The following is a 12,744-nucleotide window of genomic DNA, read 5'->3' as shown; positions in this document are numbered from 1 at the left end:
TCACGTGGAGGCAAAAGGTCTTTAGTTTAGAAAGGCTCAGCCTTGGTGGGCCAAAGGGCCTGTTCCTGTACTGTACTGTTCTTTGTTCTTAGAAAGATAAACACCAGCATAGGCCATTTTCTGTGTTATTAATACATTATAATTCATTGTAATTTGAGTCAGATGAGAACTCCATGCAATTGATCACCCCCCATGTTCTTCCATAAACTTTTCAAAACACTATTCCTGACCTAGCTCATTCTTACTGTTTTCAGATTTGGTGTGGTGTGGTCCATGCACCATAACAGATTAGTTTTGACATAAACTATAAATGGTGATGAGACAGCTACAGTGGAGAAGTTATTCAATCACATTTTTTCAGTGAACGAGCCATATGAAGCTGTCAATCTCCATGAACGGTTGTGCAAGGATTCCACTTGGGAGAAATGTTTGTCCTTACTCCCTTCAAACAATGGACATCATATCACAACTAACAGAGAATAAAGTGCAAGATATCTGGGGATTATTGGCGGCAGATGTGATTTAGTGGGTTTCATTCATCTCTTAGTCAGAAACTTATGGGCTCAAGCCCCAAATGAGGTTTGAGTCTATAAGGCTGATATTCTCAACAACAATTTAACTTATATTGTGTCTTTAATGTAATAAAATGTCCCAAGGTTCTTTACAGGAGGGTTATAAATCAAAGTATGACACCAAATCACATAAGGAGATATTAGGTGAGGTGACCAAAAGCTTGGTCAACAAATAAGATTTTAAGAAAGTTTTTAAAAGAGAATAATAAGATAGGCTAGGAATTCCAGGGTTTAGAGCCCTGGCAACAGAAAACACAACCACCAATTGTGCAACAATTAAAATCAGGAATGCTCAAAAGACCAGAATCAGTTGCCACCACTCCAGAGGCAGTGTCTAATCCAACTGCAGCACATGCTCAACCCCGTTTCGCACCCTGCTCCAACTGACCCAGCCTTTGGAGCCAATCACCCTATCTGATGCTGAAAGAGTTTTGGGATAGGGAGGGATGAGGCCATGGAGACATTTGATAACAAGAATCAGAATTTTAAAATGAAGGCATGACTTGACCATAGCCAATGTAGGTCAGTGAGCACAGGGCTGATAGGTGGATGGGGCTTGGTGTGTATTAAGACACAGGCAACAGAGCTTTATTTCACCTTAAACATACTTAAGGGTCAGCACTAAGGGAGTGCTTCACTGTTTAAGGTACTGACTCTGCGATGTCGTGTCATGAAGGCCACCCTGGAGAACGCTTGCCCGAAGATCAGAGGCCGAATGCCTGTGACCTCTGAATTGTTCCCCAACAGGAGGTGAACAGTCTTACTTGGTGATTGTCAAGCGGTGTTCATTCATCCATTGTCATAGTGTCTGCATGGTCTCCCCAATATACCGTGCTTTGGGACATTCTTTCCTGCAGCGTATCAGGTAGACAATGTTGGCTGAGTTGCAAGAGTATATACCGTGTACCTGGTGGATGGTGTTCTCATGTGAGATGATGGTATCCGTGTCAATGATCTAGCACGTCTTGCAGAGATTGCTGTGGCAAGGTTGTGTATGTCGTGGTCACTGTTCTCCTGAAGCATGGGTAATTTGCTGTGGACAATGGTCTGTTTGAGATTGTGCGGTTGTTTGAAGGCAAGAAGTGCGGGGGTGGGGATGGCCTTGGCGAGATTTTTGTCTTCACCAATGACACGTTGAAGGCGCTGGAGAAGATGTCGTAGCTTCTCCACTCCAGGGAACGCAGAGTCGCTGAGCAGAGTTCTGCACACAAGAGGACAGCCTCAAGTGGGATCATGGGTTCATGTCGCACTATCTGTAACCCCCATGACTTGCCTGGGCTTGCAAAATCTCACTAACAGTCCCAACTGGAGACAATACACATCTCTTTAACCTGTGCTTAATCCTCTCTCCACTCACATTGTCTGTACCTTTAAGATTTGATTACCTGTAAAGACTCACATTCCAACCATTATTTTGTAAATTGAGTTTGTGTCTTTATATACCCTGTTTGTGACAGAACTCTCGCTTAAAGAAGGAGCACCGTTCCGAAAGCTAGTGGCTTTTGCTATCAAATAAACCTGTTGGACTTTAACCTGGTGTTGTGAGACTTCTTACAGTGTATTTATTCACCATTGTATTGCTGCTCCTCACAATCTTGATTGAAACTTACAGCAGATTGAAACATTTATTGAGAGAGGGAGTGAGAGAAAGAACAGCCAAAAGCAAATTACTGCAGATGCTGGAATCTGAAACCAAAAGAGAAAATGCTGGAAAATCTCAGCAAGTCTGGCAGCATCTGTAAGAAGAGAAAAGAGCTGACGTATCAAGTCTAGATTACCAGAGGGCCTTGACAAGGGGTCATCTGGACTCAAACCATCACCACTTTTCTCTCTTTACAGATGCTGCCAGACCTGGTGAGATTTTCTAGCTTTTTTTTGGAGAGAGAACAATTGCTCTATTAGTAATGCAGTGATCTAACATCAGATAGAACTGTTTATTAGTTTATTTCTTTCAAGGTTGCAAACAGTAAACATTGTTTATCTAATTAACCTCATATCACTTTTTGCAACTGAATGTACCTGATTGGTGTCCTGTTAATGGCCCTTGGTGCATTGGTGCAAGATGAGTTTGAAGTCTGTATACATTATATCAGGTAATCGAGATAAGCCACTTCCATCTGTCTGACCTGCCATTTCATTGAAAAGAAAACCTTATCTTTTGTTGGCCTGCATCATGGCATAGAGACAAGCCCCTTGGCCAATGAGTTACTGCAAGCTTGTTTTTCATTGAAAGGTGCTTGTTCTTTGAGGCCAAGGTCGCTTCTAGTCACTGAATGAAGCGGAATATAAATAGTTTTAGGTGTAAGCAGCTCAGTCGGTGTCTGTGGAAGCTTGTGCTGCACTGAACGCTTTAGGCGAGCCTATCTGATTCATTCTCAGTCAACTCCCGCACAGCGTGGCTCCAAAAGCAGTTGTTTGAAGTGTTAGGGGTTAGGGATTTCGGTTGCCAGTTAAGATTAGAACTTTAAACTACCTTGAACTGTGCACACCAGTAAGTCAGCGTGCTAAATTCAGAGTGGTTCTGGTTTGGCACTGAGGTGGCTATGGCTTGTGTCGATGTTTTACTCGAAAAATGCCAATGTGCTTCAGGAAAGAGACAGAGTGCAATTTTATACACCATCCTGAGCCAGCAGGGAGATCTCAAGGCCTGCTGCGAATTCTCACATCATAGCTGCTCCAGTGAAGCGAAGCGGGCGGTTTGCTTGAAGACTCCACAGATTACATGTCAGGCGGTATCTGATGTGTTGGTGAAGACAGTCAGTTTTATGAGGAACCTCCCCTCATTCCAACACCTTCCCAAACCAGACCAGCTGCTGCTGCTGGAGAGTTGCTGGCTCCCTTTGCTTCTGTTGGGATTGGCTCAGGAGAGAGTGAGCTTCGAGGTAACAGAGACCCCATGCTACAGCATGCTGAAGAGAATCTTGCTGAATGGATCGGGTCTGATCAGGACACAGGAAGAGGAGAGGCTGCAGCCAACACTTGCTGGCGTACAGAGAATAAAAATGTGCCTGAACAAATTCTGGGGGTTGGACCTGAGCCCCAAGGAATATGCGTACCTTAAAGGAGCAATCCTTTTCAACCCTGGTAAGTAAGCAGTTTCTTTCTTTATTCCAGTGTGTGTGTGTGTGTGTGTGTGTGTGTAATAGAGCAAAGGAATTGTAATAAATTGCAATTACCATTACAAATTACCCTTTACTTTGGGCACCCCGCCAGTAATTCTACCATGGCAGTTTGAACACCAGCCAAGGGTCTGAAATCTGGGAGATTCTCAATCGGGGATACTCTCCACTTTGGAATGAATAAATGGTGTGGTTCTATTTATCCACGTCAGAATCTCAGATAGGTTTTCCCCCTTTTCCCTGATTCTTTAAAGACAATTCCAGTACTTGGGGTCTGACTGCCCTGCTCAGCATGACAGGTATAACCCGCAAAACCCACCGGATAAAAAATATTTATTTCTGTGAATAAAAGCACTGCGAACGCTACTGGAGCTGCTGAGTTTTCCCCCAGCATTTTCTGGGATTGTGTGTGAGATCCAGCCGGGGGTTGAGGTGGGGTGTCGGGGGTGGAGATGGTCACGGATCCGAGGATCAAAGATTAGGGAGCAGGAAATAGATCTAAATGCAGAACCATCTGGAAACACCAAGCAGCTCCAGGCTTTTAGTGAATCCGGGTTGTGAAGCAGTGACTATTCCTATAGAAGCCACTAATACTGCATTTCCAGGACTGCTACTTCCTCACATTCTGCTGCTTGTGTCATGTTCTTTGCTTGGGTTTTGGGTCTGACCTTATTCGTGCTCTCCTCGTGTTTTTACAGACCTGCCAGGACTCCGAGCCCCTGCCTACATCGAGAGCCTTCAGCGGGAAGCTCAGCGTGCCCTGCATGAGCTGCTGGTGCCTCTGCCTCGCAGAGACAGCAGCCGCTTCGCCCGCATTCTGCTCACCGTCTCCGCCTTGAAAACCATCAGCAGCAGCCTCATCATTGAACTCTTCTTCCGGCCGGTGATCGGGACAGCAAACATGAAGGAGCTACTACTGGACATGCTCTACACCCAGTGAGGGCACCTCACTCACCCACCCATCCAGTGAGCGCACCTCACCCACTCACCCACCCAGTGAGGGCATCTCACCCACCCACCCACCCAGTGAGGGCATCTCACCCACCCACCTACTTGCTTCCAGCCATGCTTCGCTCCTCTCAACATTTGTTTTGTATTAAATTATTTTTTTATCTTGAATAAAATTATTTTGCTTATTTTGAAATACTGGTCATTTTATTAAACACAGCGTTTCTCTGACAGGACTATGGTTTCCAATTTAAAGAAATCCACATGTTTAAGAGAAGACATTTAATTCAGGTTGATATCAATGGCCAGTCACTGCTGATTTACATGCTGTATCTTTAGGGAGCCATTAAATGTCTAATCCCTCCATGAATTATGTGTCTATGGGGACACTGGGTACACAGAACAGTCCAAAGGGCCTACTGATATTCCTATTAGGTGTCAGGAATTCAAGACGCCATTTCTGACTGCACAAATTGAAGGGTAGTGGAGATTGGATGGTGCAGTGGATGTTTGCATTCCTGGGATTTGGAATAAGACTCAGGCATTTCTCATGGGCCCAAGTCTCTACTTCCTGCTGGTTATGAATATCCAACACGAATGCAGTTTTGAGATGGAGCTACATGGAGTACTGTACCCAGAGTTCACCGAGCAAAGGTGCACAGGGTGTCTGAAATCTGGCTCACGGCAACACCTTGCCCCTCAGTGATAGAGGTCTAGACAGGGTGGATAGTCAGAGGCTTTTTTCCCAGGGTGGAAGTGTCAATTACAAATTGGCACAGGTGAAAGGGGGAAAGTTTAAGGGAGATATGCGGGGGAAAGTTTTTCACACACAGTGTGGTGGGGGTCTGGAATGTGCTACCAGAGGAAGTGGTTGAAACAGGCACATTAGCAACATTTAAGAGGCATCTGGATGAGTACATGAATAGGAAAGGAATACAGGGACAGGGACCGAATAAAGGCAGAAGGTTTTTTTAGTTTAGTTAGGGCATCATGATGAGCACAGGCTTGGAGGGCTAAAGGGCCTGTTCCTCGACTGTACTGTTCTTTGTTCTAGCAGAAGATAAAGTGGAGTTCTACAGGGATTGGTGGTAAGAACTCCATTGTTTTAAACTTCTCATCCTTTTTTGAAAAATGTCCATGATCCGTCCATTGACAGTGTCAATGAATGGGAAGCTGGTTTGGGTGATGGACTGGGCTTCATTCAAGACCCTTTGTAATTTGTTGTGGTCTTGGGCAGAGCAGGAGCCATACCAAACTGTGATACAACCAGAAAGAATGCTTTCTATGATGCACTATAGAAGTTGGTGAGAGTTGTAGCAGACATGCCAAATTTCCTTAGTCTCCTGAGAAAGTAGAGGCGTTGGTGGGCTTTCTTAACTATAGTCCCCATTTGGAAGGACCAGCACAGGCTGTTGATGATCTGGACACCTAAAACCTTGAAACTGTCGACCATTCCTACTTCATCCCCATTGATGTAGACAGGGACATGCCCTCCACTACACTTCCTGACATTGATGACTTTCTCCTTTGTTTTGTTGACATTGAGGGAGAGATTATTGTCATTGCACCAGCTCACCAGATTCTCTATCTCTTCCCTGTACTCTGCCTCATCACTGTTTGAGATCCGACCCACATCAGCAAACTTGAAAATCGAGTTAGAGAGGAATTTGGCCAAACAGTCAAAGGTGTATAAGGAGTATAGTAAGGGGTTGAGGACACAGCCTTGCAGAGTATCAGTGTTGAGGATGACTGTGGAGCGGACATCATTGCCTATCCTTACTGACTGAAACTTGGATCTTGTTAGCTCTGACAAGACACTAATGACACACACACACACACACACACACACACACTGCTTCCCCCCCCCCTCCCCCACAGTAGGTTGCAGAGGCCAAATTCAAAGAGAAGCTTAGAAAGATCGACTGCATTTCATAAGCCAGACATGGCTAACTGGAGTCTATTAATTTGCTAGGACAAAGGACCCATGACCTTCCTTTTAACTCTTAATGGTGAGAATACTTAACAATTACAAGCATCCACACAAAGGGATACACATCCTTTGTCAAAGCCAGAGTGGAGAAGTGGGAGTCATGTGGCGTGAACCTTTAAATGGTGGAACCAGTTGTATTGACTTGCTGTACTGAAAACTGTCTGCCATCTTACCATCTACAAGCAACAGCACATAAAAGGGGCTGTGCCCAGATTGAATATTTAGCCACATCTACACTATTTCTACTTCTGTAACATCGCCTACAAGTCTGATTCGTCTCTGTGTGCTTATTTTCTCATGTGAAATCAACTTTACTGGAAAGGGGAACAACGCAGCAGCAGTTTTCATTGCTTACGAGATTGATTCACCTCCATGTGCTTATCTTCTCACATGAAGTCAACTCAATTCAGGAAGTGAATTATGTAGCAGCAGCTTACAGCCTGTTGATCTCCATGAAGGAATGCCCCTTGGAATTCAGTTCTGGGCTGTGGAATTCTGGACTGTGGAATTATTTTCTCTGTAGTCTTTGTCCTGTAAACCTTCCTTTTCTTGATCCCTCTTTTAGTGTATGAGTGCAAAGGAGGAAAAGTTGCTATTCTCTCCTGTGTTTGAGTGTGTGTGGAAATAAACCTAACCCTCCAAGTTCATCCTGTCTCAAGTTGGTTGTGGGGTTATTACTAATGATTGGATCACACCAAAACTGAAATTTTGGGAAATACTCTATTGCTTATAAGGGGAAGCAAATCAAAATCAAAACTCCTTTCTGTTTGTGGACAGGTGACGAGAGGAAAAATCAGGGCTATTTACATTCGCCACCCCTCTCTTGTCCATAACAATATATGGTGCTGACGTTACCAATTCCACAGATATTGTTGAGTTCAGACAATACACAGAGCTACTAGGTTCAGATAGAAAACAGTAAGGTCGTTGAGGATTTGAAAACAAGGATGAGAATTTTAGAATCAAGTTGTTGCTGGACCAGGAGCCAATGTAGGTTATGAACATAGGGTGAATGGGACTTGATGTGAGTTAGGATACAGGCAGCAGAGTTTTGAATGAGCTTAAGTTTATAGATTTTTGAAAATCTTTCATGGCATGTGGGCATCATTGGTTAGGCCAGCGTTTTTATTGCCACTTCATAATTGCCCTTGAGAAGGTGGTAGTCAGCTGCCTTCTTCAACTCTGCAGTCCATGTGGTGTAAGTACATCCATTTTGCTGTTTGGAAGGGAGTTCCAAGATTTTACCCAGTTGCAGTGAAGGAATGGCAATATATTTCCAAGTCAGGATGTTGTATGGCTTGGAAGATTTGATTTTGACTTATTATTGTCACATGTATTAACATACAGTATTGTTTCTTGCACTCCATATAGACAAAACATACCATTCATTGAGAAGGAAACAAGAGTGCAGAATGTAGTGTTACATTCATAGCTATTGTGTAGAGAAAGATCAACTTAATGCAAGGTAAGTCCATTCAAAAGTCTGACAGCAGCAGGGAGCAAGCTGTTTTTAAGTCAGCTGGGACATGACCTCAGACTTTAGTATCTTTTTCCCAAAAGAAAAAGGTGGAAGAGAGAAGATCTGGGCTACGTGGCATCCTTAATTATGTTGGCTGTTTTGCTGAGGCAGCAGGAAGTGTGGACGGAGTCAATGGATGGGAGGCTGGTTTGTGTGATGGATTTGGCTGCATTCACAACCTTCTGTGGTTCCTTGTGGTCTTGGGCAGAGCAGGAGCCACTCCAAGCTGTGATATAACTATAAAGAATGCTTTCTATGGTGCATCTGTAAAAGTTGATAAGAGTCATAGCTGACATGCCAAATTTCCTTAGAATTCTGAGAAGGTAGAGGCGTTGGTGGGCTTTCTTAACTATAATGTCGGCATGGGGGGGGGACCAGGACAAGTTGTTGGTGATCTGGACATCTAAAAACTTGAAGCTCTCTTCCCTTTCTACTTTGTTTCCATTGATGTAGACAGAGGCATGTCCCCCTTTACACTTCCTGAAGTCAATGATAATCTCCTTTGTTTTGTTGACATTGAGGGAGAGATTATTGTTGCTGCATCAGTGCACCACTTTCTCTATCCCACTTCTGTTCTCTGTTTCATCATTGTTTGAGATCCGACCCACTTCAGTGGTGCCGTCAGCAAAATTGAAAATCGAATTGGAGGTGAATTTGGCCACACAGTCGTAAGTGTATAAGATGTATAATAAGGGGCGAAGAACATAGCCTTGTGGTGCACCGGTGTTGAGGATGATCGTGGAGGAGGTGTTGTTGCCTAACCTTACTGATCGTGGTCTGTGAGTTAAGAAGTTCAGGATCCATTCGTGAAGGAGGTGCCGAGGCCCAGGAGTTTGAAGACAAGTTTCGTGGGAATAATAACGTTGAAGGCTGAGCTGTAGTCAATAAATAAGAGTCTGACATTGGTGTCCTTGTTATGTAGGTGTTCCAGGGTTGAGTGCAGGGCCAGGGAAATGGCGTCTGCTATGGACTTGTTGCAGCGATAGGCAAACTGTAGTGGATCCAGGTAGTCCGGTTGGTTGTAATTGATTTGCACCATGACTAACCTTTCAAAGTACTTCATAATGATGGATGTCAGAGCCACTGGCCAATAGTCATTGAAGCATGCTGCTTGGAGAACTTGCAGGTGGCGGTGTTCCCATGCATCTGCTGCCTTTGTCCTTCAAAGTGGTAGAAGCTGTGGGTTTGGAAAATGCTGTCGAAGACTCCTGGTGAGTTGTTGCGTTGTACATGGTACACACCTGCTGCCACTGTACATCACTGGTAGAAAGAGAGGATGTTGATGGTCATAGATGGGGTACCAATCAGTGGGCTGATTTGTCCTCGATGATGTTGAACTTCTTGGGTGTAGTTGGGGCTACACTCATTCATGCAAATGGAGAATGATTCGTCACATTCCTGACTTATGCCTGGGAAAGGCTTAGGGAGGTGAGTAGTAAATGGATATAGTTGGGACAGCAATAGAATACTTGGAATGAAAACAGAAAATGCTGGAAAACTCAGCAGATCTGGCAGCATCTGTGGAGAGAGAAACACAGTTAGTGTTTCAAGTCTGTATGACTCTTCTTCAGAGGTGGAATACATGAGTCTGGAAATAACAAAGGTATGGGTCAGTTTTTCAGCAACAGGTGAACTAAGGTGGAGGTGACTCACTTCTCTCCTTTGCTGTTTGTTTTTTGCACCTGAACTGATTCCACCACTGAAACTCTACCGCCTCGCCCACCATGGAATTGTAGCAGGCGAGGTTCATAGAATGGAGATCTCCATTGGTCTCGGGCGGGATTTTATGATCTAACCCAAGCAAGGTTGTAAAATCCCGCCCTACATCTTGATCCTTTGAACCAAGATCATTTCTCACCTACTATACTGATCTCATCCATATGTATGCAAGACTCAGCTATGGTCACTTCACAACCGTGTCAATGGCTCTCATATCATGCTCATTAATTTCTATTTGTGTTACCAAATCATCCATCTTGTTATGAAATGATGTGTGCTTTCAGATAAACATCCTTTAATTCTGTCTTTTTATAAATGTTTTGTATTCAAAACTCAAATGCCATTGCACTCATATTTGTATGCATTGTCCCTTCCTGTCATACTCTGCATAACATTACCTAGATGACTACTCTATCTATTGCCTTGCCCCCCCCCCTCTATTTCTCCTTATGTGAACCCTCTCCCACACTATTTGATTTAAAGCCCTTTCTAGTAAGACAATTCGCTAGGACACTGTTCCCAACATGGTTCAGTTGAAGACCATCCCAATAGTATAGCTCCTCTTTCCCCAATGGCTGATGAATTAAAACCTTTTGTTCCCACACCTATCTTTCAGTGAAACGTTCAACTCTTTTATCTTATTTACCATGTGCCAGTTTTCTCATAACTGAGGTAGTAATCCAGAAATTATTACCTTTGTGGTTATGCTTTTTAGTTTAGCCTCTAGCTACTCATAATCCCTCAGCAGAATGTTTCTCTTAGTCCTGCCTTTGTTGTTAGTACCCATGTGGACCGCAACAATTGAATCCTTTCCCTCCTACTCCAAATTCCTCTCCAGTTGCCTAACTCTTGCACTGGGCAGGCAATTCAACTGTTAGAACTCCATTCTTGGCTATAGAGAACAGTATCTATTTCCCCTAACTATACTGTCTAACCATAGTTATCTACGTTCCTTTTTACTCCCCCACCATTTTGAAAATCCCCCTGCACCCTGGCACCATGGTTAATTTGCTCATCCTCTCTGCAGTCTTTGCTTCATTCACAAAAACTGTAAAAACATTAAACCTGTTGGACAATTGCAAGAGTTGAGACTCCTCCATTGCTACTTTCTGGATCTCTAAACCTGCCTCTCTGACAGAGATTGTGTAAGAGGAAGTTTAGAATAACTTGGGACTAAAAGACTAACAGATCAGGGTAAATTAATTGAGAATGAAGTCACAAAGTGCCTAAAATATATTTTACAAAGGTACTATTTGCATAGAGACACATATAACCACTGTTAGAGAATTTAAATGTGCATTTTTGAAACCATTATATTCTGTATTAAAAGCATATATCTTGACTAATGACACACTGCTCTAAAGCATGATGGGATGTAGTCAAGTAAAAACAACTACATTCTTCAGAACAATGCAGCTAATGAGAAAGGAAAGGCATTTCTTATCGGTGTCTTTAGACAGCCCTAATGAATAGAATATTCACTGGCCAAGGACAGCAATAGAGTTCTCAGACAGTTCAAATTAATAGATCAGGTACGAAAGTCTAGAGAATGTTAGGAGACTGTGAGAAAGACTCACAAAGACCATGAACTCACATATTCCCATGCTATCAGAGGGTAATTGTTATTGGCCAAAGTAAACAATCCAAACTAATGATGATTGGCTCATATCCAGCTGGGTTATACAGAGGGACGGGTAAATTACTTTTGAAAATCGTATAATTGTAATACTGAAAGTAATGTAATTTCAGAGTGGTTTAGAACTGCCCTAGATTTCTCTCCCTCATATGTGGACCAAGCTTGAGAAATGAAGAAGCATCTTTAACCACAATGCTACCTCTGTGAGTCTTTGCTTTAGCTGAGTCATAATTAAGAGAGGAAAGCCTTCACTTGAAAGCCAGCTTAATAATTAGTTTTGGACAAAGCTCCTATACATACTCTCCTATCCCCAACCATGGACCAAATCTGAAGTGTCTAGCCTAAGGAGTGCGATTACTTTCTGGAACAAGTATCCAGGTAACTTGACCTTGTTGCACTCAGATAAACTGCATCTTTGTGGTGCTTCCTTTTACTGACCCTGTTGACAAGGGAAATAATTTCCCCCTACCTACTGCATCAAAACTGGGCATAATTTTAATCTTTTTAGCCTTGATATTATTCTGATGATTCTTTAAACCTCATTCTGCTTTCTGTTTCCATTCATTCTGATGCTTGTTCCCAATAGAGTGAGATGAAGACTGGGAGGAGACTCGTGTGGAGCGTAAGCATTGGCACAGAACTTTTGGCTGAATGGCTCAATTCTATGATGTAAAATCCCATCCAGTTCTTTGTAAGGTACCCCTGTGCTGGTCACCAGTAACTGCACCTCCTATCCCATGATGCGGAGATGCTGGCATTGGACTGGGGTAAGCACAGTAAGAGTTTGCACAACACCAGGTTAAAGTCCAACAGGTTTATTTGGTAGCACAAGCCACAACCTTTTGGAGCACTGCCTCTTCATCAGGTGAGTGGGAGTTCTATTTACAAACAGGGCATATAAAGACATAAACTCAATTTACAAAATAATAGTTGGAATGTGAGTCTTTACAGGTAATCAAGTCTTAAAGGTACAAATATTGTGAATGGAGAGAGGGTTAAGCACAGGTTAAAGAGATGTGCATTGTCTCCAGCCAGGACAGTTAGTGAGATTTTGCATGCCCAGGCAAGTCGTGAGCATCGTGAGGGTTACAGATAGTGTGACATGAACCCAAGATCCCGGTTGAGGCCGTCCTCATGTGTGCGGAACTTAGCTATCAGTCTCTGCTCAGCAACTCTGCGTTGTCATGTGTCGTGAAGGCCGCCTTGGAGGACACTTACCTGAAGATCAGAGACTAAATGTC

At 43.4% G+C, this 12,744-nt stretch overlaps 1 protein-coding gene across 1 annotated transcript; it reads left to right on the top strand.

The window, feature by feature from the left end:
- The first annotated feature begins 2,628 nt into the window (after nucleotides 1-2,628).
- Nucleotides 2,629-4,663, top strand: LOC145338795 (nuclear receptor subfamily 0 group B member 2-like). Its single transcript, XM_080183187.1, has 2 exons — nucleotides 2,629-3,656; nucleotides 4,390-4,663. The coding sequence occupies exons 1-2, from the start codon at nucleotides 3,116-3,118 to the stop codon at nucleotides 4,629-4,631; spliced, it is 783 nt and encodes a 260-aa protein (XP_080039313.1). The 5' UTR covers nucleotides 2,629-3,115; the 3' UTR covers nucleotides 4,632-4,663.
- The last annotated feature ends 8,081 nt before the right edge of the window (nucleotides 4,664-12,744 follow it).

This window comes from Carcharhinus amblyrhynchos, unplaced genomic scaffold (genome assembly GCF_965287045.1).
Source record: "Carcharhinus amblyrhynchos unplaced genomic scaffold, sCarAmb.v2.hapA chromosome_178, whole genome shotgun sequence".
NCBI lineage: Eukaryota > Metazoa > Chordata > Chondrichthyes > Carcharhiniformes > Carcharhinidae > Carcharhinus > Carcharhinus amblyrhynchos.
This window is presented reverse-complemented; position numbering and strand designations above follow the sequence as displayed.